The 27,364-nt window shown below is 40.4% G+C and overlaps 1 protein-coding gene across 6 annotated transcripts in view; it reads left to right on the forward strand.

Annotated features, from left to right (window-relative positions):
• Positions 1 to 27,364, forward strand: part of NR6A1 (nuclear receptor subfamily 6 group A member 1) — a 275,618-nt gene that overhangs the window by 216,455 nt on the left and 31,799 nt on the right. For 5 of the 6 annotated variants that reach the window (XM_053562713.1, XM_053562725.1, XM_053562745.1 and 2 more), the window contains 2 exons: positions 10,411 to 10,653; positions 25,773 to 25,828. In XM_053562713.1, coding sequence (XP_053418688.1) covers positions 10,411 to 10,653; positions 25,773 to 25,828 — 299 coding nt within the window. The remainder of the gene's footprint in view (positions 1 to 10,410; positions 10,654 to 25,772; positions 25,829 to 27,364) is intronic. The other variant, XM_053562734.1, reaches the window with a different exon arrangement.

Genomic DNA, 27,364 nt, shown 5'->3' on the forward strand with positions numbered 1-27,364 from the left:
CACAAATACTACATGTGATACACTTTGATATTTTCCATTTTTTTTCCTAAAAGTATTTGTCATGATTCTGTGGGTTATGATTTGTAACTTAGAAAATACTGCACTGAGCCATACTGTTTGTTCATTTATTGTTCATTCATTGAACAAAATGTGTATCTTTCCTGTAGCAAGTATAGTACTAGATACTGTTAACATTTTTGAGACTAACCTACAGTGTAACTTTTGGTTAGCTATAATTGAGGGCTTCTACCACTTACACAAAAAAGAACCTGGCTAGGTACCTACAGACCCAGCTACTCAGAAGGCAGAGGCAGGAGGATCACTTGAGCTGAGCCATTCAAGCCTGCAGTAAGCTCTGATTCTACTGTTGCACTCTAGCCTGGTCAACAGAGAGAGACCCTGTCTCTCTTAAACACACACACACAAAACACCTAAATTGTAGGTGTTTGAAAATCTGGTCAGATTAATGATCAGATTCATTTATAAATGTATGTTCTCATTTACTTTTTTGTTCCTGTTGAATGATATAGAGATGTGAATGTCCATTTATTTGGGCAGACACGTCAATGGTACTCTGAACAGATATCTTTGGGCTCTGTATCTGGTTCAAATTGTTATTAATCTTGCCAACCACATTAGCTGCTTTATTCCTCATTTTCATTATTTCCTTTGAATTTGACATTTCTGCCTTTCAAAATTAATATGTGTTCATAGAGACCATACCTGGGCTTTGGCTCTGCTCTAACCTATCTCAACAGGAATATGAAATTTGAAGCAATGAAATTTAATATAATAGTTCCTATTATACTAGAATAATCTCTGATTTTAAAAAAGTTTTTACCAATCACAGTCTTATGCCCCCGTAGTACCAGATTTGTGGGAGGCTGAGGCAGGAGGATTGTTTGTTCAAGGATGCAGTGTGCAAGGATCCCTCTTATCAATAGCTCCTGCACTCCAGCTTAGGAGCTTATGTAATGATATTATATACTAAAAAACAACAGCAAGAGCAAAAACAAACAAAAAAAAAACAAACAAAAACTTAGGATTGTCACTGAGAAGACTATAGCAAACACCAAGCATGTTACTTTTTTTCTAATAATGCTCATGTTTAGTTCCATATATTTCATCATGGGTAGCCAGGAATATTTAGAACATGTTGTAGGAATAAAATTGCAGGCAAATCATGACTCTTTTTTTTTTTTGGTAGAGACAGAGTCTCACTTTATCCTCCTTGGTAGACTGCTGTGGCGTCACAGCTCACAGCAACCTCCTCTTGCCTCAGCCTCCCAAGTAGCTGGGACTACAGGTGCCCACCACAACACCTGCCTGTTTTTTTTTGTTGTTGTTGTTGCAGTTTGGCCGGGGCCAGGTTTGAACCCACCACCCTTGGTATATAGGGCCAATACCCTACTCACTGAGCCCCAGGTGCTGCCCTAGATCATGACTCTCACACATAAAAGGAGTAAAACCTGATACATGTATTATATCTGTGGATATTTTTGTGTAACTCTTTTTTTGTAGTCTTGCTGAAGCTTAGTGAACTGCATTGGTTTTTTTAGAAAGGACTGAGGATCTTCTCAGAGGAAACTCAAATTGGAGAGGGATTTCCAGCCCCGAGTTAAAGACATGACTTTATAGGCCAATTGTTTCTTCTGCCTGTACCTTGTCTTCTACCTTCAGTTGTATTAACTAGGTGTTATTCTTCAGAATTCATCTCCTCTAGGAAATCTGTCTTTGCTTTTCCCTGCCTCCAGCCTGACTGACTCCTCCATGCTGGTGTACCTAAAAAAAAGGAAATTAAGCAACAAAATTGTCTAGCACTTATATGCTCTGCAAAGCCATTTCATTGAGGAAGCTAGAGCTCCATGTCATTTATATATAATCTTATTGTATTGTTTCTCACAACACTTCTTTATAAAGTTCTTTATAGTCACATTTTATAGACTAGAAACTGAGGTACCTATAAATAGGTTTGGGAACTTTCACAAAGTCACATATCTAGCAAGTGATGGAACCTAGATCTAAACCCAAGGAAGTCTGATTTTAGACCCCAAGTTCTTAATCCCATGTTCTGTTGCCTGTGCTACAGAGATTTGTCCTGCCAACATTCAGCACTGTCTCTGCTATCCTCCAGCTGATGCTTGTCTCACCATGGGCCCTGAGACCTGCTCTGCTACCTCTCCATCCATACCTGGTTCCCTGATTGCAGTGTATATTTGTTCACTTGATCCCAGTCTTCTCAATCAAGGTTTAAAAGTTAAAAGTTTCTTAAAAACTACTTTGGTTTCTATCCTGTTCCCTTCTCTAACTTTGAGGAAGAAGAGCCAAAGAGTAAGATTCTAGTTCTAGTGGTATTTACTGTAATGTTTGGGTTTTTCCCCCCATTTAGTCATCGGTAATGAACTGGTGTCTTAGCAACCTGTACTGATAATTAATGAGGGTTTTCTTTTAAATATTATTACAAGCTCATTGATTTTTATATTTGAAATGTTTCAATCCAGTGCCATCAGTATTCTCTTTCATGCACAGATTGCTCCATCTTAGGCTAGTGGGAGGCTTTCTATGTGGTATGTTGCCTTTTGACATGACCCCAGTATTAGTTTGGATATTGCAACAAGGCTTATCTTGTATACAGTATTCTCTGTCATACTTGGCGTAAACCATTTCTGTAAGGAGTGCTGACTACTCCTTGTCATGGCAATTAATATTTAAAGTTTGCAACCTGAGCCCTTCAAGTAATGCAGATCAGGGCATTCAGTTTTTTCTGATAAATTGGTAGGAATTTTCTCTTTCCCTACCCTTTTTTTTAACTGTACACACACACACACACACATGCACGCACATGTATATACACACTTTTTTTTTTCTTTAGACAGAGTCTCACTATGTCATCCTCGGTAGAGTGCCATGGCATCACAGCTCACAGGAACCTCAAACTCTTGGGCTTAAGAGAGTCTCTTGCCTCAGCCTCCTAAGTAGCTGGGACGATAGGTGCCCTCCACTACGCCTGGCTATTTTTGTTGTTGTTGTTGTTGTTGTCGTCATTGTTGTTTGGCAGGCCCAGGACAGGTTCAAAACCACCAACTCTTGATGCCGAGCTACAGGCGCTGAGCCAGCTGTAGATATTTTTGTAGCTAGCAAACTATTCAGAGTTTCAAATATGTCACTTTTTTAAACCCTCAGCTTTTCATCACTGTGGTTACTATGAGCCATAGTCTCATCTTTGAAGCACTTATTTACCTGATTTTCTTTTCCTTATATTTTAGGTAGAATAATACAGACTAAGAACATTAATTAAGAGTACTGTATAAATAAAGAACACTGGATTAAGAATGGTTGTGAACATTTCCTTTGAGATGGGCTTACTAGTCAGGCACTAGAGTATCTAGTCTAATTAAGAGATAAATATTTGAATAACTATTTTATGAATGTTAATGGTTAAGTCAGATTGGAGAAGGGGCTTCAATAGCTTGTCTGAAGGCCACATTCTATTTATCTTGTTTTAAGGATAGACATGAAAATAATATAACACTGACCCACGTAAGTAAAGGAGGAGATGGAAGGAAAGGATAATAGGTGGCAAGTTCTAGATCCCCTAAGATTTTAATATACTAGAATGACATACACCTCTGGGAGCCTGAGGTGGGTGGAATGCCTGAGCTAAGAGGTTCAGGACCAGCCTGAGCAAGAACTGGGCATTGTGGCGGGTGCCTGTAGTCCCAGCTACTCAGGAGGCTGAGATAAGAGAATCATTTGAGCCCAACAGTTTGAGGTTGCTATGATCTGTGATGCCACAAAACTCTACCAGTGAGACTTGGTCTCAAAATAAATAAATAAAAGTAAAAAAAAAAAAAAATAGAATGACATACAGAATTTATTATGTAAAGATAAAATTGATCAAGGACAAAAATAAAGTTCTGCCCTTGAGTTCAACATTTAACTCTCCAAGAATGTAATAAAGACATGGGCTAATGACGTAAGTGGTAAATACTTCAGGTGTTAGATGTCTGTGAATCAGATGTAAATTGTGTGTGTAGTTGGAAATACAGCAGCCTTAGAGTTGGAAGATCATGAATTCTAATTCCATCTCCTTTCCTGACTGGCTGTGTAACCAAGATTAATTTTTTTAACCTCTTTGAGTTTCAGTTTTCTCATTATAAAACGCATATCACAGAAGTTCAGTAACTATAAAACTTATGTGTTTTTTGTTGTTGGTAGCTGCAGAAACAAACATAAGCACAACAAATTCAGTCTTGTATTAAGAAAAAAAAGCATTTAGTTCTGGATGCTTTTTCTTTTTTAACGAGATGGAATCTCACTCCTTCACCCAGACTGGCTCACTTGCAGCTTCCCATTCCTGGGCTTAAGTAATCCCCCTCCCTCAACCTCTGAGCAGCTGAGATTACAGTGCACAACACTATGCACAGCAAATAAAAAAAACAAAAACAACTTTTCTATAGAGTTTAGGTCTCAGTATGTTGTCCAGGCTAGTCTCAAGTTCCTGGCCTCAAGTGAACCTAGTGTCTCAGCCTCCCTAAGTGCTGGGATTACAGGCATGAGCCACTGAGCCTGGTCAATACTTTGTTGTAAAAGAGCTCTTGATATTTTATGATTCAATAAAAATAAGAAATGAGGAAGAAAAAAAATCATAGTTGGGAATTCCATTATCTTTAAATCTCTAAATAGTTATTAATACATAGTATATGGACTAGGTTAGATTATATATTTATTTTTTGCCTATGAGCCCATTACTCAGGGCAGTGGGGCAAGTTTCAGGTTTGCTTCAATGTACAGAAGATATTTTGAACGATTAGAACTATCTAAAAATAGAATTAGAATGGAGTACATTGTTGAGTTGCTAGAGATGTACAAATAAGAGAGTGGGGAACTTCCTGTCTTACAATATTATGGAGGGAATTTCTGCCTTGGGTAAAGATCTGTTCAAGGCAATTCATAAGGCCCCTTCTAACTTCTGAGAGCCCAGATCAGTAATATGGGGATAATAATACAGTTCACAGTTATTATGACGAGTAAATACATGGTATATGCAAAAACTTCTTGCACATTGCATGGTACAAGTGAGATAATGAATGTAAACATGCTTTAAATACCCTTTAAGTCCTTTGTAAGAATAAGAGATGCAGAAATCTACATTTGACATCTGGCCAGGCACCATTAGGGGGTATTTTGCTTCAGTTTGTTCATCTGTAAAGGGAGACTTTGAGTTTTTATGTTTTTTTTTTTTTTTTTTTTTTTTTTGCTTGTTTTAAGGGGGGGAAGTATCTGACTGACTTGGACCAAGAAAAATGATAAATTTGCTGGACGCGATGGATCTACCTGTAATCCTAGCACTCTGGAAGGCCGAGACAGGTGGATTGCTTGAACTCAGGAGTTAGAGACCAACTCTAATTCCATGCTCCATTTCTAAGCCTTTTTAGAGACCTGGGCAAGAGTAAGACCTTGCTTCTAAAAATAGCTGGGCACAGTGGCAGGTACCTATAGTCTTAGCTACTCGGGAGGCTGAGACAAGAGGATTACTTGAGCCCAGTGGTTTGAGGTTGCTGTGGGCTATGAAGCCACGACACTCCTCTACCCAGGGTGACAGAGTGAGACTCTGTCTCCAAAAAAAAAAAAAAAAAGAATGGATAGATTTGCCTTGCTGTGGCCAAAGAATGTAATGGTTAGAAAGATAGACTTTGGGGGTTCTAGCCCTACCCTATTAGCTGAGTGATTAGGCAGCTATATAATACCTCATGGGCCTCAAATTCCTCATGTGTGAAATGAGGGTACCTCATTTAGGTTCATTGTTATGATTGACCACAATAATGTATGTTAAGTACTTGGCCAGAGCCTAGCATCTAAGTGCTCAGTTAACAATAGCTGGTCTTGTTTTCTTTTTCTACATACTATGAGAGAAGTTTTGCAAATATTTCTTTGAAGGGCTACAAGATTGATCTGGAGAGAGGCTTTCTCTTGTGCCTTTTGAATTAGTCCCTGGTCTGTGGCATAGATGGATGCTATAGAAACATTAAATGACAGTAGCAGCCATGGCCAGATGAAAAAGCAGTTATAGGACTTGAAGCTCCTTAGAGAAATATGCCCCTCTGGTCTTTGATCTCAATGTGGCCTTTTTAAACAATCATGAGAAAAGCAAGCAGTGTCACAAAACATGAGCAGATTCTTAACTTTTTGTATTTAATTGGCATTCAGTGGGGCCTTTGCTCTGGATTGCATGAAATGCTATACGAGTGCTTTATGAAGTTATTGAACTCCAGTTCTAATACTGCCAGTTCAGGGTCAGCCACTTCTAGAAAGTGGAAAAGTTGCTTAACCGTTTTTGAGCCTCCATTATATCATTTACAAAACGGTGATAACAATTGTACTCACATATGGGGTTTTGAGAATTACATGAGTCAATGAAGCAAAGTCTACCAGTCATGATAAATGTTCATTGAAATATCAGTAAAGAAAAGAGGGTGTAGGGTGGCACCTGTGGCTCAAAGGGGTAGGGTGCCAGCCCCATATGCCAGAAGTGGTGGGTTCAAACCCAGCCCTGGCCAAAAACTGCAAAAAAGAAAAGAAAAGAGGGTGTAGCTTTGTGGATATTGATTAGTTATAACTATTTTAAGTCTTATTTTAGTAAGGTTCTAGTTTATATTATCATATTTAATAGGATATTGCGAGTTTTCATTTAAAATTAGAAAAGTGGGTGATGCCTGTGGCTCAGTGAGTAGGGCGCCGGCCCCATATACCAAGGGTGGCGGGTTCAAGCCCGGCCCCGGCCAAACTGCAGCAACAAAAAAACCCAGCCGGGCGATGTGGTGGGCGCCTGTAGTCCCAGCTACTCAGGAGGCTGAGGCAGGAGGATCAGCTAAGCCCAGGAGTTGGAGGTTGCTGTGAGCTGTGAAGCAACAGCACTCTACTGAGGGCGACAAAGTGAAACTCTGTCTCTACAAAAAAAAAAAAAAAAACAAAATAAAATAAAGTAAAATAAAATTAGAAAACTTAAATTATTTTATAGCCAATCATGATTTCCCAATAGTATTCCATGCTCCATTTCTAAGCCTTTTTAGTAGCTCAAGACCAGTACTCTAAGAAATCCCATCTTAAACATAGTGATTGGTATTTTAATGCCATTCATTTTAATGGTTTGGCCTTACCTGATTTCATTTTTTAAATGTGCTATCTGTGACTTTTTGCTGTCATTTACCATGAGCTTCCTTTGTGGTTTCAAAAGGAAAATAAAGGGAATACTCTTTATAATAGGGCCCTCGGGGGTGGGGGGGAGGGACAGAGACTCATTATTTCACCCTCGGTAGAGTGCTGTGGCGTCAGAGCTCACAGCAACTTCAAAGTCTTTGGCTCAAGCGATTCTCTTGCCTCAACCTCCCAAGTAGCTGGGACTACAGGCGCCCACCACAACACCCAGCCAATTTTTTTTTTTTTTTTTGGTTTCAGTTGTCTTTGTTTTGCAGGTCCAGGCCAGGCTCGAACCTGCCAGCCTCAGTGAGCTATGGGCACTGAGGCAACTAGGGCCATTTTTATAGGCTATCTTATGACAAACTCATTTAACTTAGCTTAAGAAAAAGAACATGAGGGTTGTATTACAAAAATATGGTTCAAGTCAATTTGTTGCAGTTTATCACTTTGCTATTTGCTCACAGGAAGTGCATCCAAACCTTAGAAAAGTCTGTAACAAGGAACTGTAGCATCCTCAAGAACCTCTTTTCCTATCTGTGGTTCTCCATTTCCCTGTTTGTATCGTCGCATATATCTGCTTCTCTCTGAATACTGCTATTTGCTATGTGACTTTGGACAAATCTTACTGTGTCTGTTTCCTTACCTGAAAAAAATGGTATATTAGTTTCCTGTGCTACTATAACAAATTACCGTAAACTGAATGTGTTCAAACAACAGGAATTTATTCTGTCACAATTCTGGAAGCCATAAATCAAAGATCAGTAGTACTGCACAAAAATGAAGGTGTGTTGTCAGAGCCAGGCTCCCTCTGGAGTCTCGAGGGGGAATCTATTCCTTGCTTCCTCCAACTTCAGGTGACTGCTGGCATGTGGCCAATTGCTACTTCCACATTCATATCACCTCTATATGTTTTACTTCTCCTCTTTATCAAATCTTACTGTGATATCTTACGAAGACAGTTGTGACTGCATTTAGTTGTGCTTTTATCTTATGAAGACAGTTGTGGTCACATACAATTCGGAATAATCCTCTAACTCAAAATCCTTAATGTAATCACATCTGCAAAGACCTCTTTTCCTTATAAGGCAGCATTTATGGAGGCCAGGCATGAGGATCTGATGTTTTCTACAAGTGGAAGTAATACTGCTTGCTACAAATGGCAATCGTAAAGATTTATCTCAAAGCTGGCATAAGGGCTCCATAGTGGAAGCCACCTTCCTTTTCTGCATCCTTCCTGTGTGGACCACGATGACCCTCATTTAACATTGCCTTCAAGTGCTTTTCTTTCCAGGAATAGAATGTCATTATCACATTAGGTGATAATGGACCTGCAAGGAGAAGGAGAAGGATAAAGAAGAAAACAATAGCTAACATTTATTAAATGTCTGTTGTAGTCCAAGTACTGTGATGAGTACTTTATCCATGGGATATAGATACCGTTATACCCCCATTTTACAGATGAAAGAAATTACAGAGGTAAAATAGGTTGATTTTTACAAAGTTCACTCAGCTAAGGTTCAGATTAGAATCTTTCTAATTCTAAGGGGTTCTCTAATCAAAGCATAATGATGTTTTTTGTTTCATTTTTGTTTTAGAGATAGGGTCTCATTCTGTCTCCCAGGCTGAAGTGGTATCATCATAGCTCACTGCAACCTCAAACTCCTGGGCTCAAGTGATCCTCATGGCTCATCCTCCCAAGTAGCTGGAACTATAGGCCCATGCCACTACACCCAGCTAATTAAAAAAATATATGTATTTTTAGAGATCCTGCTGTGTTGCTCAGGCTGGCCTCAAGCTCCTGGGCAACCCTTCTACCTCAGCCTCCTGAGTAGCTGAGACTACAAGTGCAAGTCACCATGCCTGTCTCTACAGTGAAGTTCTTAATTAATCATTATATTTTGCCTCTTGCTCAGGAATGAGGTTCAACTCTCTGGTTAAACCTTCCCTGGAGGTTGGAGACTTTTGGTGGGGGGTGGGAGGGAAGAGACAGTCTCAGTCTGTCATCTGACATCATCATAGCTCACTGCAACCTCACACTCAGGCTTAAATGATTCTCCTGCTTCAGCCTTCTGAGTAGTTGGGAGTACAGGTTTATACCATTACACCCAGCTGATTTTTCTAATTTTTTATGGAGATGAGGCCTCACTCTTTCTCAGGATGGTCTCAAACTCGTGGCCTCAAGCAATCCTCCTGTTTCAGCCTCCCAGAATGCAAGGGTTATAGGCATAAGCCACTGTTCTGGCCTTCCTGGAAGTTTCTTATACCTGTTGGCAAAACCTCATATCACAGTTCACCAGGGTGCTTTTTGTTATGTGCCTGTTTGTTTGCATTTGGCTTTGTACCAAGTAAGTATAGTTTGAAGGAAGAAGTAGAGAGCTATATTCTAGCCTGAATTTCCTTCTTGACTAACTTCTTTGTTGCTAGTCAGCAAGTCCCTTGACTATGGGGATCATGCTGATTTATTTATGTCCTAGCATAGGGCCTGGACATAGAATAGATATTGTGCTAGAATGTAAGCTTCACCCGAGATTTTGCCCACTGCTGTATCAATGCCTTAAGACAGTGCCTAGAGTAGAATAATTGCTCAATAAATCTTATTAGATGGACGGGTAACTGCCTTAGCTGGGCATGGTTAAAACTTCTTCACTTTGTTAACAATTATACCTATTATTTATTGGGTGTATACCATGTGCTAGGCATTTACATTTATTGTCAGTAATACTACCTCCTATAGGGATAGAATTGATGGACTGTGGATGAGGAGGGTAAGAGAGACAGAGAAATAAAAGATGTTTTCTAGGTTTTTGTCTTAGATTTTGGTCCAAGGGATGGTGAAGATCAGGTAGAGTGGAAGTTATTTTTTTAGATAGGCTGTGTTTGTCATATCTGCAGGTAGATGCAGAAGCTGTTCCTACAACAAAGTTCCAAAGATGAGCTCCATATTTGCCCTTTGGCCTGGAGTTCTTATTTTTTTTTTTTAAGAACATCCTTAATTTTTTAATTATTATTATTATTTTTGCAGTTTTATTTTGGCCTGGGCTGCGTTTGAACCCACCACCTTCCGTGTAAGGGGCCGGTGCCCAACTCCTTGAGCCAAGGTACCACCCATTGCCTGGAGTTCTTAATCTATGCAGGGCAGGATTGCTCATTTTAGTAATTGCAGGTTTGAAGCCATTAATTTCCGTTGTGCTCTAACTTGAACGTGTTCAGTTTCTGTTCCAGATGATCGGGCCGAACAACGAACCTGTCTCATTTGTGGGGACCGTGCTACAGGCTTGCACTATGGGATCATTTCCTGTGAAGGCTGCAAAGGGTTTTTCAAGCGGAGCATTTGCAACAAACGGGTGTATCGGTGCAGTCGTGACAAGAACTGTGTCATGTCTCGGAAGCAGAGAAACAGGTGCCAATACTGCCGCCTGCTCAAATGCCTCCAGATGGGGATGAACCGGAAGGGTGAGTGGTGCTCTTGGCTCTCACTGTGCACCTTCTTTATTCATCACTTTTCTTTTAGCGTCAACTATTATGGTTTGGAGTTAGTAATTTCCCAGGCCTGCTTTATATACCAGGACTTATCCTATGTATTCATAATCCCAGAAATGAATCTGGTACAGTTCCTGACATAGGAACTTCCCAGACTACATGGGAATAAAGACTGGTGAGATGTTAAGGATTCTGTGGGAATACTATGTGAGTTCCATGTGGCAAGACCCTAGTTAACAATAAGGTTCTAACCGGGGTTAATGTACTCCAATTGTTCTTTTAGAAGATGATGGCAGGAAGTAGCAATTTTTTATGGAAAGGCAGAAGATAGGAGGTTCCCCTGAATGTGATACTATTTTATTTTCTAGAACCATGGTGTTCTCAGAGGCTAGGCACGCTCAGATATCAGCATCCAGGTCGGTGGGGGGAATTTGGGAAAGCTTTCCAGGAGCCATTAGCTTGGAGATGACCTGAATAAACTGATATTGTAATAGGATTAATACAAAGAGCAACTTTGATGGGTGGACTGGACTAGGAGAAGCAGAAAAGCCACCTTGCAAGTTTTTAGAGGGGTCCAGAAGGAAGGTAAGAAGGATCTGTAGGGGGGAAGGAGAAAGATGGCACAGACGGGGAGATGTTGTGGAAGAACCTGTAGGAGTTGGTAGCACATTGAATATTAGGCTGTACCGGATGTTAAAGCTGAAAATTTAGATTAAGAGTAATGGCCCTACTAGGAGAAAAAAAAAGTCAGACTAAAAAGCAGGGTGGGGCAAAATGTTGGTCTTGGTAATGCTGAGTTTGAGGTACCCAAGAAGGGTACAGAGTTGTCTACCAAGGAAATTGGATATACAGGATTGGACTGAAGCAAAAAGTCCTGCCTGCAGAGAGGGGTTTGTGGAGCTGTTGGCATAGAAGTGGTAGTGAAAGTCTTGTCAGTGGGTGATGATTACCCACAGAGAGAGCTTAAATATAGAGGCGAGAAAGACCAATGTCAGAACCCTAGAGAAATATTCCCAGGGAAAGTGGCTAGTAGAGTAGGGCAGTGTCATTCAGTACAAAGAATAGAGGCTTTAGGGCGGACAAGATAGCTCTGTGTCCTTAGGCAGTTTGCTTTCTTTTCTCTGGTACTCAATTATCTTACCTTTAAAGTGGTAGGATGATACCTTGCAGAGTTCTCTAGAGGATTAAATATGATAGCAGACATAAAATACTTAACAAGATATTAGGGTTCCTAGTAGCTGTGTTCAGGGATTATGGGGTTAGTCAGATTTAGTGAGGTGTTAAGACTGGTTTTACAGCATCAATGAATGCAGACATCCAGATATACTTAAGACTGGTTTTATTGTGTATGGAATAAGTGGAAACTTGCCTGTTATAAAGAAAGGTAAGAAAAATATGGAAGAGCATTTAGATGAATTTAAGTAGTGGGGCTTGGTTGTTTGTATCTTTCTTTTTAGAAAGACAGGTTCACTCTGTTGCCCAGGCGACAGGGCCGTGGCATCACCCTACCTCACAGCAACCTCAAACTCCTGGGTTCAAGCAGTCCTCCTGCCTCAGTCTCCTGAATAGCTGGGACTACAGGTGCTTGCCGCCATACCTGGCTAATTTTTATTTTTAGTAGAGACAGTGTCTCTGTCTTTCTCAGGCTGATCTCAAACTCCTGAGCTCAAGTGATTTTCCCACTTTGGTCTCCCAGAATGCTGGATTACAGACTCTGTCTAGCCAAATTATAATTTGTAATTAATAGGAGTTTGTACTTAACCACACATGGATAATGTACTGCTTCAAATGTCTACCACGTAGCATAGCTATTTGTATATTGGAATGCCCTGTGTTTACTGAATGATAAATACCATACTTGGGTATTTGAAATGTTACCAAGTTTCTAACACATCTTCTGCCTAGAACACTATACATCAAGGGATGTCTTACACTGTCCTGCCTGTGCTCAGGTTTTTTTTTTTTCTACCTGAAAATCCTTTCCCTTCTCCACTATTAGTTTCCTCTTACAGAAGTGTTGCGTGAACCGAGACGCGAACGAGCAGCAGCTTTGCTGTAGGTGTAAACTCGCTCCTGTAATTATTAAGTCAAGAAACAGACTATACACCGTGGGATGGCATATAGCAAAGTTCTTTTTTTTTTTTCTTTTTTTTTTTTTTTTTTTTGTGTGTTCATTTATTTTTTTTTTTTTTTTGGCCGGGGCTGGGTTTGAACCTGCCACCTCCAGCATATGGGACCGGCGCCCTACTCCTTGAGCCACAGGTGCCGCCCTAGCAAAGTTCTTTATTCCAAGTTTAAGTTTTATACTCTTCCAGTCACGTACACACCTAATCCCTTATCTATTAGCTGAATTTTAACTTGAAAGGAAATATTTGTCATATCAATGTAACCACTTGTGTAGTAAATCCCTTCCTCTAAACAGTGACTAGTTTTCCAAGCAGGGCACAAAGACGAAAGCAGTCATAGGGGAACAAAGTTAATAGAAGAATATCTTCAAGCATTCACTCAGTTTACTCAGTATGAAGTAACGACTGTGACCTTCCTTCAGGGCAGAGCACCTATAGACCTCTGACAGTATGTTGTTAACATATGTCAACCCTCTGGCCTGTATCCCTGAGGAAGGGCGGCATGCCCTTGGATCTCAGGCTTCACGGGGTGTACTGCTTCAGAGAAAAGGCCTAAGGAATTTTACAATTCCAAAAAAGCCTAACTCTGTGAGTAACCCAGGGGGGTCCAAGCCTCTTTAGCCTCTGGAAGAAAAGCATGTCATTTTAAACTCACACTGAATTACTTTGTGTGCTTGATGTAGGATAAGTTTATTTCTAAATATTATCCTACACAGAAGTCTTTTCCATCCACCAATACCAAACAAGTACTAGCCTGAAGAAAGTGTCTGTGCTCATCTTCCCTCCTTTACCTTGATTTGGTTTTGGCCTCCAATTTTCTCATCTCTCTTTGGTGCCCTCACTGTGAATTTTTTTTTTTTTTTTTTGTAGAGACAGAGTCTCACTTTATGGCCCTCGGTAGAGTGCCGTGGCCTCACACAGCTCACAGCAACCTCCAACTCCTGGGCTTAAGCGATTCTCTTGCCTCAGCCTCCCGAGTAGCTGGGACTACAGGCGCCCGCCACAACGCCCGGCTATTTTTTGGTTGCAGTTTGGCCGGGGCCGGGCCTGAACCCGCCACCCTCCGTATATGGGCCGGCGCCTTACCGACTGAGCCACAGGTTCCACCCCACTGTGAATATTTTATCAAAGGATAGTTATGAGTTGCCTTGTTGACTATTCTGCTGAATCATCCTGCTTATTCAACTGGAGTGTGAGATTCTGAGGCTTCCAGCCAAACTCACCTATTTCAGGAAAGAAGAAACTTAATCTCATGACTCTTCTAACCATAGGCAGGAGAAGATGACATGGGATGTGAGGAATAGGGAGCTGTCTTCTTAAGACTGTTTCTCCAAGCTGCGCAAGCAGGCTCGGTTGCTTGGTAAAGGCTGCCTCTCAGAGAGAAACCATGCCACCTCTTGGTTGGTGCTGAGAAAGCAGGATTAAAATGGTAGTTGCCATGGGAATAGTGGGGGGTGGGTAAGTAATATTCTGTATGGAACTGTGGTAGTCAACACATAATTCTACACATTTGTCAAAACCCGTAGAACAATACACCACAAAAAAGCAGATTTTACTGCAATTTTTTTTTACTGTAGTTTTTTTAATCTACCATGATATGACGTGATGGGGGAGGGGTGCAGAGAAATGGATTGCACACTGTGACAAATAACTACCTGGTATACAGATACATCACATAGCAACACAGAAGGGGATGGTGAATAAAGGAACTGATCTTTGAGAACAGTGTTTTGACTATATACTGTAAAGACAAGAAGAATTATATACAAACAAATCACTCTAGTTTGTAAAACTTGTTTCTCTGGAGGTTGTCAGTTCTCTTCCTACTTGATTGTATACTAGGGAAGTAAATATATTGTGGACAATGAGAATCCTAAGTAGCTGGGACTATAGGCACCTGCCACTACACCACCTGGCTAATTTTTCTATTTTTAGTAGAGATGGAGTCCTAGGCTGGTCTCAAACTCCTGACCTCAAGTGATCCTCTTGCCTCTGCCTCTCAGTGTGAGCCACTGCATTTGGCCTTATTTCCTCCCAGATTAATGTGAAGGTACCAACAATTAGGTTACAGTGTTTGCATTTGTTAGGTAGAGTTCTTGTTGTAGTAATGACCTACCCTAAGGAGGTGTGCCATACAACCTTACATTGTGCCCATTAAGTGGGAGCACATCAATACTCCTCCCCCTTTCCCCCTTCCCTTCCTTCCCTCCTTCCTTCCCCCCCTCTTCCTTCCCCCTTTCCCCTCCCCCCATTCTAAATTGAATTGAGATTTTCCCTTGTGTGGGCATGTACTAGGTCATCTACTGGCTTCATGGTAGTATTGAGTACATTGAATATTTGCTTTTCCATTCTTGTGATACTTCACTAAGAAGAACGTGTTTGAACTCCATCCAGGTTAATACAAAAGATGTAAGGTCTCCATCTTTTTTATGGCTAAATAGGATTCCATGGTATGCATATACCACAGTTTATTAATTCCTGAGTTGATGGGCATTTAGATTGTTTCTACATCTTGGCCATTGTACATTGAGCTGCGATAAACCATCTAGTCCAAATGTCCTTATGATAAAATATATATATATATATTTTTTTTTTTCTGGTAGATGCCTAGTAATGGGATTGCGGAATCAAATGAAAGGATTCTTTGAGGATTTTGAGTTTTTAGTTCTTTGAGGATTCTTCATACTCCTTTCCAAAAAAGCTGTATGATTTTGCAGTCTTACTGACACTGTAAAAGTGCTCCCTTCTGTCTACATCCATGCCACCATCTGCAGTTTTGGGATTTTTTTTTTATTATTATTATTGGGGATTCATTGAGGGTACAATAAGCCAGGTTACACTGATTGCATTTGTTAGGTAAAGTCCCTCTTGCAATCATGTCTTGCCCCCAGAAGGTGTGGCATGCACCAAGGCCCGACCCCCCTCCCTCCTTCCCTCTCTCTGCTTTTCCTCCCCCCGACAATGACCTTAATTGTCGTTAATTGTCCTCATATCAAAATTGAGTACACAGGATTCATGCTTCTCCATTCTTGTGATGCTTTACTACGAATAATGTCTTCTACTCCATCCAGGTTAATACGAAGGATGTAAAGTCTCCATTTTTTTTAATGGCTGAATAGTATTCCATGGTATACATATACCACAGCTTGTTAATCCGTTCCTGGGTTGATGGGCATTTAGGCTGTTTCCACATTTTGGTGATTGTAAATTGAGCTGCAATAAACAGTCTAGTACAAGTGTCCTTATGATAAAAGGATTTTTTTCCTTCTGGGTAGATGCCCAGTAATGGGATTGCAGGATCAAATGGGAGGTCTAGCTTGAGTGCTTTGAGGTTTCTCCATACTTCCTTCCAGAAAGGTTGTACTAGTTTGCAGTCCCACCAGCAGTGTAAAAGTGTTCCCTTCTCTCCACATCCATGCCAGCATCTGCAGTTTTGAGATTTTATGATGTGGGCCATTCTCCCTGGGGTTAGATGGCATCTCAGGGTGGTTTTGATTTGCATTTCTCTAATAGATAGGGCATTTTTTCATGTTTGTTAGCCATTCGTCTGTGTTTTTTTTTTTTTGCAGTTTTTGGCCAGGGCTGGGTTTGAACCCACCACCTCTGGCATATGGGGCTGGCGCCCTACTCCTTTGAGCCACAGGCACTGCCCCTTCGTCTGTCTTCTTTAGAGAAGGTTCTATTCATATCTCTTGCCCATTGATATATGGGATTGTTGGCTTTTTTCATGTGGATTAATTTGAGTTCTCTATAGATCCTAGTTATCAAGCTTTTGTCTGATTGAAAATATGCAAATATCCTTAACCATTGTGTAGGTTGTCTCTTTGCTTTGGTTGTTGTCTCCTTAGCTGTACAGAAGCTTTTCAGTTTAATGAAGTCCCTTTGTTTATTTTTGTTGTTATTGCAATTGCCATGGCAGTCTTCTTCATGAAGTCTTTCTCCAGGCCAATATCTTCCAGTGTTTTTCCTATGCTTTCTTTGAGGATTTTTATTGTTTCATGCCTTAAATTTAAGTCCTTTATCCATTTTGAATCAATTCTTGTGAGTGGGGAAAGGTGTGGGTCCAGTTTCAGTCTTTTACTTGTGGATATCCAGTTCTCCCAACACCATTTATTGAACAGGGAGTCTTTCCCCCAAGGTATGTTCTTGTTTGGTTTATCGAAGATTAGGTGGTTATAAGATGTTAGTTTCATTTCTTGGTTTTCTATTCAATTCCGAGTGTCTATGTCTCTGTTTTTGTGCCAGTACCATGCTGTCTTGACAACTATGGCTTTGTAGTACAGACTAAAATCTGGTATGCTGATGCCCCCAGCTTTATTTTTATTACTAAGAACAGCCTTAGCTATACGGGGTTTTTTCTGGTTCCATATAAAACACAGAATCATTTTTTCCAAATCTTGAAAGTACGATGTTGGTATTTTAATAGGAATGGCATTGAATAGGTGGATTGCTTTGGAAAGTATAGACATTTTACAATGTTGATTCTTCCCATCCATGAGCATGGTATGTTCTTCCATTTGTTAGTATCCTCTGCTATTTCCTTTCTTAAGATTTCATAATTTTCTTTATAGAGGTCGTTCACTACCTTTGTTAGGTATATTCCTAGGTATTTCATTTTCTTTGAAACTATGGTGAAGGGAGTTGTGTCCTTAATTAGCTTCTCATCTTCACTGTTATTGACTGACTTGTGGACATTGATTTTATATCCTGAAACATTACTGTATTTTTGATGACTTCTAGGAGTCTTGTGGTTGAGTCTTTGGGATTCTCTAAGTATAAGATCATGTCATCAGCAAAGAGGGAGAGTTTGACCTCCTCTGCTCCCATTTGAATTCCCTTTATTTCCTTGTCTTGCCAAATTGTATTGGCTAGAACTTCCAGCACTATGTTGAATAGTAAAGGTGACAGAGGACAACCTTGTCTGGTTCCAGTTTTAAGAGGAAAAGCTTTCAGTTTTACTCCATTCAGTAAAATATTAGCTGTGGGTTTGTCATAGATAGCTTCAATCAGTTTTAGAAATGTGCCACCTATGCCTATACTCTTCACTGTTCTAATTAGAAAAGGATGCTGGATTTTATCAAATACTTTTTCTGCATCTATTGAGAGGATCATATGGTCTTTATTTTTCCTTCTGTTAATATGGTGGATAACATTTATGGACTTGCGTATGTTAAACCAGCCTTGCATCCCTGGAATGAATCCTACTTGGTCATGATGTATGACTTTTTTGATGATAAGCTGTAATCTATTGGCTAGGATTTTGTGAGAATTTTTGCATCTATATTCATTAATGAAATTGGTCTTAAATTCTCCTTTTTAGTTGGGTCTTTTTCTGGTTTGGTATCAGGGTGATGTTTGCTTCATAGATTTGTGTTGGGGAAGATTCCTTCTTCCTCAATTTTTTTGAGTAATTTCTGTAGTACAGGAATAAACTCTTTCTTGAAGGTTTGATAGAATTCTGGTGTGAAGCCATCTGGACCAGGAAGATTTTTTTATTGTTTCTTTAATCTCAGTGCTTGAAATTGGTCTGATCAGGAGCTCTATTTCTTCCTGGCTAAGTCTAGGGAGAGGGTGTGATTCCAAATATTGATCCGTTTCCTTCACATTGTCAAACTTCTGGGCATAGAGTTTCTGGTGGTGTTCAAAGGTGATCTCTTATATCTCTGTGGGATCAGTTGTTATTTCCCCTTTATCATTTCTGATTGAGATTACTAGAGATTTTACTTTTCTATTTCTGGTTAGTCTGGCCAAAGGTTTATCTATTTCATTTATTTTTTCAAAAAACCAACTTCTTGTTTCATTAATTTTCTGAATGATTCTTTTGTTTTCAGTTTCATTGATCTCTGATTTGATTTTGGATATTTCTTCTCTTCTACTGAGTTTAGGCTTAGATTGTTCTTCTTTTTCCAATTCCATAATATGGCGTGTGAGTTTGTTGATGCGCTCTCTTTCTGTTTTTCGAATGTAGGCATCTAAAGTGATAAATTTTCCTCTCAGAACTGCTTTTGCAATGTCCCACAGGTTTTGGTAGCCTGTATCTTCATTGTTGTTATGCTCAAGGAAGTTAATGATTTCCTGTTTTATTTCTTCCTGCACCCATCTGTTATTCAACAGAAGGTTGTTTAATTTCCATGCCTTTGTGTGTGGTCGAATGTTTTTGTTAGAGTTGAATTCCACCTTTAGTGCCTTATGGTCTGAGAAGATACAAGGTAAAATTTCAATTCTTTTTATTCTGTTGATATTTGTTTTGTGTCCCAGGATATGATCAATTTTGGAGAATGTTCCATGGGGTGATGAGAAGAATGTATATTCTTTATCTTTGGGATGGAGTGTTCTATATGCATCTATCAAGCACAGTTGTTCTAGGGTCTCATTTAAATCTCTTATATCTTTGTTTAATTTCTGTTTAGAGAATCTGTCCAGCTCTGTACAAGGAGTGTTAAAGTCCCCTGTTATTATGGTATTATCGGATATCATATTGCTCAGACTGAGTAAGGTCTGTTTCAAGAATCTGGGAGCATTTAAATTGGGTGCATAAATATTTAGAATTGAAATGTCTTCTTGTTGTATTTTTCCTTTGACCAGTATAAAGTGACCATCTTTGTCTTTTTTGACTTTAGTTGCTTTAAATCCACATGTATCTGAAAATAAGATCGCAGCTCCTCTTTTCTTCTGAATTCCATTTGCCTGAAAAATTGTCTTCCAACCCTTGACTCGGAGTTTTAATTTGTCTTTTGAAGCCAGGTGTGTTTCTTGCAGACAGCAAATGGATGGCTTGTGTTTTTTAATCCAGTCAGCCAATCTATGCCTCTTCAGTGGGGAATTCAGCCATTAACATATATTGAGATAATTGATAAGTGTGATAGTTTTCTATTCGTCTTATTTTGTGAGAGTCCATTGCTTAGTTTTATCTTTTGCATCAGTGTGGATGTTAGGTTCTGTCCTTTAATTTCTGAGTTCTTACTTTGCTGCTGATCCATTGTGATGGTCAGTGTGTAGAATAGGTTGAAGTATTTCCTGTAGAGCTAGTCTTGTTGTGGCAAATTTCCTCAGTGTTTGTATATCCGTAAATGATTTAATTTCTCCATCAATTTTAAAGCTTAGCTTCACAGGGTACAGAATTCTGGGCTGGAATTTGTTCTGTTTAAGTAGATTAAAGGTAGATGACCATTGTCTTCTTGCTTGGAAAGTTTCATTAGAGAAGTCTGCAGTCACCCTGATGGATTTGCCCCTGTAGGTCAACTGGCACTTACTCCTGGCAGCTTGCAGAATCTTTTCTTTTGTCTTGATTTTGGACAGGTTCATCACAATGTGTCTTGGAGAAGCTCGGTTAGAGTTGAGGCGACCTGGGGTCCGATAACCCTCTGAAAGCAGTGTGTCAGAATCTTTGGTGATATTTGGGAAATTTTTGTTTATAATATTCTCTAGTATGGCTTCTATCCTCTGGAGCATTGTTCTTCCCCTTCTGGGATACCTATAACTCATATGTTGGAACGCTTCATAAAGTCCCATAATTCTGACAGTGAATGTTCTGCTTTCTCTCTCTCTCTCTTCTTTTCTGCCTCTTCTACTATCTGAGTTATCTCAAGAGCTTTGGGTACAGAATTCTGGGCTGGAATTCACCCAGAAATTCTTTCTTTCTGAAATTCTTTCTTCTGCATGGTCTAACCTGTTGTTGATACTTTACATTGCATCTTTAAGTTTCCTAATTGACTGCTTCAGTTCCTTCAGCTCTGCTATATCCTTTCTATAGTCTTCATATCATTCATCTCCTATTTGATTCTGTTTTTGGATTTCCTTTTGGTTATTATCCACTTTATCAGCAGTTTCCTTCATTGTTTCCATCATTTCCTTCATTGTTTTCATCATGTGTATTCTAAATTCCCTTTCTGTCATTCCTAACATTTCTTTATAGGTGGAATCCTCTGCAGTAGCTACCTCATGGTCTCTTGGAGGGGTTGTTCTGGACTGGTTCTTCATGTTGCCTGGAGTTTTCTGCTGATTCTTCTTCATGAGTGATTTCTTTTATCTGTTTCCCTGTCCTAATTTTCCTTTCACTTCCTCTTGCTCTTTAAGTTCCTGTGCCTGTGGACTAAGGTTTCGATGAGTCCTTTTGGTACAGGACCAGAAGGATGAGAAGGTTGAAGAGCAAGAAGGGATAAAAGAAAGAAAGAACAAAAAGAAAATAGAGAAAGGAGAGAGGGGGTGAGTAAAAGGGAATATTGACAAAAAGAAGAGATGCACAGAAAGAGGGAGACAGAGCAATATAGGTATATAGTAGGGTACTTTGACACAACCTTAAAAAGACCCCAACCTGTGGGGGTGCCCTGGTGGGTGGTTCCCTTGAGGTCAGCAGCTCTTTTTTTTTTTTTTTTCTTTTTTATTGTTGGGGATTCATTGAGGGTACAATAAAGCCAGGTTACACTGATTGCATTCATTAGGTAAAGTCCCTCTTGCAATCATGTCTTGCCCCCAGAAGGTGTGGCATGCACCAAGGCCCCACCCCCCTCCCTTCTTCCCTCTCTCTGCTTTTGGTCAGCAGCTCTTTGCTAACCTGATCAGACACAGTACCCTACCTCCACTAAGTAGAGAGGAAAGACAAAAATGCTATAAGTCAAACCAAAACAAGCAAACAGAAAACTTAACGGGATAAAATTGGGTGAAAAACCTAATAATAGGGATAGAAACACTACCAAAACTGAACTTCTAGTTATTGAAAAAGGCAGCAGTGGGAAATTGTATTTAAACTAGAAAAATGGAGAAAGAAAAGAAAAAATCTGTACGGAAAAGGTTGAAATTGGGCGGCGCCTGTGGCTCAGTGAGTAGGGCGCCGGCCCCATATGCCGAGGGTGGCGGGTTCAAGCCCAGTCCTGGCCAAACTGCAACAAAAAAAATAGCCGGGCGTTATGTCGGGCGCCTGTAGTCCCAGCTACTCGGGAGGCTGAGGCAGGAGAACCACCTAAGCCCAGGAGTTGGAGGTTGCTGTGAGCCATGTGATGCCACAGCACTCTACTGGAGGGCAATAAAGTGAAACTCTGTCTCTAAAAAAATAAATAAATAAATAAAAATAAAAAAGAAAAGGTTGAAATTAAAAAACAAAATAACAACAACATCAAAATAAACAAAAAACAAACAAACAAAAAATAACCAGAAACAAAGCAGTATATATATCTTGTTGAATATTGTCTGGGCAACAAGTGGTCTTCTGGGGTATGAGATGTTAATCAGAATGCTGATACAACTGGAGGCCTCCGCTGATTACTCAAACCCCACAGGGTAGACACCCTAAATCTCTCTTTAGCTCTCTTAAAAGCACTTTAAACTTCTAAACTTGCTAAGCAGAAGCTTTCCCAGGAAAGTGCTTGTCACTGGGATCACTGCTGAAGTGGTTATCCACTTACCTAGTGTGCCGAAACCGGTCTCACTCTGCCCCTGAGGGTTAGGGCTGTAAGGCAGCTCAGTCCCCGCCTTTGGGCTGCTCAGTCACTAAGTTACTAGCTCCTGCCGTATCCCTGCTCTGAGACCCTGAGGGCGGAGCTTGCTGGGGCAATTCTCTCACAATGGCTCCCTGCGGCCCACAGCCAAACACTGTTAGCTCCGTCTGGCTCAATGGCTCAGTCTGGGGCCCTAGACAATGCCCAAAGTTCTCTGCACTCCCGCTCAAGCTCTCCCCAGGGCAGTTCAACTGAGTGCCAAGTCCAGAAACACCAAAACAGTTCACAGGTAAGGCCTTTCCAGTTTGCAGTCTCGTTGCTACTGTATTTACAGCTGCCAGCGGGATTAGACGGTTCGAACACAACACAACCACTTGCCAGTTTTCCACCGTTTTTGTCCTCCTCTTGGGGTCTAGAAGTCTCTCGCTGACTCCCTGTATCCTCAAAGGGATGATTATAGGCAAATCCCACCAGCTAGGGATGCCTGGAGTCTTATCTCCCTAGACTCACGGTGCCCAGATGCAAGAAAGCTGTTACTTGGCCACCATCTTGCTCTCTTCTTTTTTTTTTTTTTTTATTTTAAGAAATAGATTCTCTCTCTGTCACCCAGGCTGGAGTATGGTGGCATCATCATAGCTCTTAGATTTACATGACTCTCCCACTTCAGCCTCCCAAATAGCTGGGATTATAGGCATTAGCCACTATACCTGGATACAATCATGAAGAGTTTATCATCTGTAGTTATAAACTGTTACTATTGCATACTTTATATTAATTTTCAAAGGCAATTTTTATCACTTCAATGAATGGAAAATCAATATTTTTAATGTGCATTAGAATAAAATATATAGGACAAGCATGGTGGGTTCATGCCTATAATCCTAGCACTCTAGGAGGTCAAGGAGGGTGGATTGCCTGAGCTCAGGAGTTTGAAACCAGCCTGGGCCAGAGCGTGACCTTGTCTCTTAATATAAAAGCCGGGTGTTTGGTGGGTGCCTGTAGTCCCAGCTACTTGGGAGGCTGAGGCAAGAGAATCTCTTGAGTCCAGGAGTTTGAGGTTGCTGTGAGCTGTGATGCCACAGCACTCTACCGAGGGAGACAAAGTGAAACTCTGTCTCAAAAAAAAAAAAAAAGAATCAATATATAATTAAAAGTTTATGCATCATCTAAAAGTGATGCTTATGTTTCTCCAATAAGATGTATACACACTATGGGAAATACAAGTAGTGGAAAGTCTTGTATTAGAGCCTGATTGATAACCTGGGTTCCAACCCTCATTCTGTCTCCTTCAAGCAAAATACTTCATTTCTCTGAGCTTTAGATGCATTTGTTCAGTGGGAATGATACTAATACTTTCTTCATGAGTTTTGTCCAAGATAATAGTACCTAACACATTGTGTATGCCCATCATATATGAGTTTCCTTATTTCAAGTGGGATTGAGGGAGAAGATTGAGGGATTGTTAAATTTCAGAATAAAAAATTGGCAAGATCTCAAATTTTTAAGATTTGTGGTCCTTTAAACATAAAAAGCAAAGCATGTTTTGTTCTCTCCTTACCTTTAGGACAGTGAGAGTGAGATAACAGCTGAAATAGTCAGTGTTATGTCTTCCAGTGATAGATCTTTGTTCTGTACCTAGGAACTAGAGCAAGACCTGTGAGATGTCAGTATTGAAAATATAAGTGTCTGAATCCTAGCACTTGGGAGGCCAAGGCAGGAGGATTTCTTGCACTCAAGTGTTCGAGACTAGCATGAGCAAGAGTGAGGCCCTGTCTCTACTAAAAATAGAAATATTAGCCAGGTTTCGTGGTGGGTACCCATATTCCCAGCTACTCTAAGGCAGGAGGATTGTTTGAACCCAGGAGTTTGAGGTTGCTGTGAGAAAGGCTGATGCCACAGCACTCTAGGCAACAGAGTAAAATGCTGTCTCCAAAATAATACATGTATAAAGTGTCTGAAGACTGTCACTGTGGAATAGCCAAGAAAGGATTTTAAAGATTTTTTGAACTTGAAATTAGGTTTAAAGAGAGCTCCAAGACAACAACCTGTATGCACCTAGCTCTAATCTAGACTGTGTTTCTTAGCCTGTATTCAGGACAGTCTTGTAAAGCAGACCATGTTGCTCCTTTGTACAGATGAAAATATTAAGGCTTTAGCAAAATTGAGACTGGAACTTTGGTTTTTAACTCCTTTGCTCAGAGCAAAGAAGCTAGGGTGAGGGAACGATTATTTACTTGAGTGTCTAATTTATATGCCAGGTCCTAGCTTAATGACTCCTTGTCAGCCTTTCAGTTATCACAGAAACTGAGTGTTATGTCTGGAGTTCTCACCTTTTGTGGTAACCAGACTTACTCCAAGGACTTCCTAGATTCCATATGTTAAATTTTGTTGTTGTTGTTGTTGTTGGCTGGTATGTTATAGCAAAACCTGCTCTCACTTAATGCCATTAGCTTATTCTTAGCCACTGTTAACATTAACCCCTCCAAACCACTCTCCACAGTGGCTGTCACAAAGTCCATACCCTTTACATGGCATTTAGGGCTGTGTATGATCCGGCCCTGGTTGGCCTTACACTAGCTTTATTTCTTTCTGTTTTCTTCCCATATAATCTGTCCCCCACCCCATGCTTTGGCCATACTTAACCAGTTAAGAATTCCCAGAACAATCTATTCTTTCTTTTAACTTGAAGCCTTTCTTTATACTGTTCACTCAACCTGGAGCACCCTTTTCCTGCCTGTTTCACTCCTGCTCAGCCTTTACAACTCAGTTCAGAAGTTATCTTTTCCAGAAAGCTTTGCCTAATACTAGGATCTTCCTATAATTACAGTAAAGAGTTCCTTCTCTGTGCCCTATATTAAATGCTCCATTAACAGTGATGATAATAGTTATTTTTAGCTGTTAATCTTAGGGAGGCTGGTACTATTTAAAAGGTATCTTTTATTGTTATAAAAAGCCAAGTAACCTCCTTCAACTGCAGAAGGAACACTGCTTGACTAAACTTTGCGTGGAGGAATCAGTGAGGTCAAAATTCCAGTTAATGGAAAAAGCAAAAGCAAAAACCTATTCTCCCAATTCCACAAGTCAGATCTAATCTTAGGTGGGGAAATTAAAAAAATAGTTTATTTAAAAATAGAAACATTCTTTCTATTCCTCTCCTAGAATTTACCAGAGCCTTCAGATGCATCATCCTGGTGAGACATTTTAATTGTGGGGCTAGTTAACAATGCTGTCACCTTTGTTGAGCATACTGAACATATACAGTCTGTATATATACATATTTGATACATATACACAGTGTATATATATATATGCATACGTGATACATACAGTATGTACCCCATGCCCAAAATATTGCTGCCCATGACGTAGGCTGGAATAATAGAAGGAGTTGTATGCTTTGAGTCCAGAAAGGCCTGTGTTTTAATCTTGGCTTCACTAATTACTACCTTATGCTTTTGGCCTTGTTTTCTCTGTGTGCTTAGACGTCTTCTGTGAGCATGCTTTGACTTTCTTGACTTATGTTTCCTTCCAGCTATTAGAGAAGATGGCATGCCTGGAGGCCGGAATAAGAGCATTGGGCCAGTCCAGGTGAGTTTCAGGTCTCACTGTCTGTGGTCCATCCCAGAGCCATTCCCCTTGATCCTTTCATCTGCTGGGGGGAGCCATCTTTGCTTTCATTCCTATAAAACTGCTTTTAGAACCTGGATGTGAAAGTGTTTTGAAAATCTTGAATGTATAAGGTAATGAATTAAGCTCTTCTTGTGAACCCTCAACTCTTCCTAAGGATTTCATAGGCAGTGAACCCAATTCCGATCCAGAAGATTTTTTGTAAGTCACTTAAAGTTGTAGATAGCCTGGAAAAAATCAGCAAGACTGCTTTACTCTTCACTTCACCGAAATATATATCAACAGAATGTTCATTGTCTTATTTGTAGAGTAATACCTCATTTAATCCCACAAACCTTTACTGAGTTCCCATTCTTCTAGGCCCTATTCTGTTAACTCAGACTAGTGAGAAACACAGATACATACACAGACATTATAGTACAGTGACAGATAATAGAAGATGCCCAGGAAGTACAGAGGGAAGGGCTTCTATTCTGTCTTGATTAGAACCATGGTTAGGGACTGAAGACACTCAGGAATGGCTTCTTAGAGAAGGTAAAGTTTGAACTGAGTCTTGGAGGAGGAGAAAGAATTAGCTGTGTTGAGAAGGGATGGGAAGACAAACATCTTTTATTCACGCTAGACAGAATAGACTATAAAAAGACCCAGAAGGCAGAGGCAAGATGGCCGACTGGAGCCAGCTTTCCACAGAGGTTCCCGTCTAGAAGGAGAGTTAAAGGACAGAAATTTAGCAAGTAAGCCAATGGTTTGGACCTGAGCCAAGAGAAAAGGTTGAAGAATGCATATCAACCCTGCTGATGCGAGCTGTGGACCTCAAGGAAACAAACAATAGGTACAAAATTCATCGCCAAGCAGACGAGAGTCCCCTCCCCCATGAGAATGACTTGCAGTATACTTTCCACAAATAAGCGAGTAGAGTTCAGATCTCCTCCTATTTTATCCCACGGGAGAGACTCTCTAAAAACCAGAACTCCTTCCCCAGAGAGGACCCACTAGTGTGCCATGGCACTCTCCCACCAGGCATAAAATTGTATATATTCTCTACCTGTAATTTGAACTCCCAGCACTCCCCTCCACTCTCATCCTAAGATCTGGAAGGCTGTTCCCCATGAAGTCCAGATTCTTGGGCATTTTCTCAAGAGGTGTGGACAAGGCATGGGCTGTTGTAGGTCTGTGCTGATTGTGTGGCATGGGTGTAAAGAGAGGACTATGGACCAAGGGAGCCATATAGGAGAGGGAGAAGTGGTGTCCACAGCACAGAGCAGCAGCAGCAGCAGCAGCAGGAATAATGGGGCTCACACCCTGGGGATATTTTGGAGAGACACTTCCCACCTCTCTTGGCAACCAAGAAAGCCAGGTATCTACTCTGGTGGCAGCCACTGGCGGAACAGATCTGGGATGGAAACACAGGTCCCATGAGCAAAGGGTATGCCTGAGGCAGTACCTGCATGGGCGGAGCATGGCAGAAACAAGCACATGCAGAGATGGCATACTCCC

Source organism: Nycticebus coucang, chromosome 2 (assembly GCF_027406575.1).
Source record: "Nycticebus coucang isolate mNycCou1 chromosome 2, mNycCou1.pri, whole genome shotgun sequence".
In the NCBI taxonomy this organism is placed as follows: Eukaryota; Metazoa; Chordata; class Mammalia; order Primates; family Lorisidae; genus Nycticebus; species Nycticebus coucang.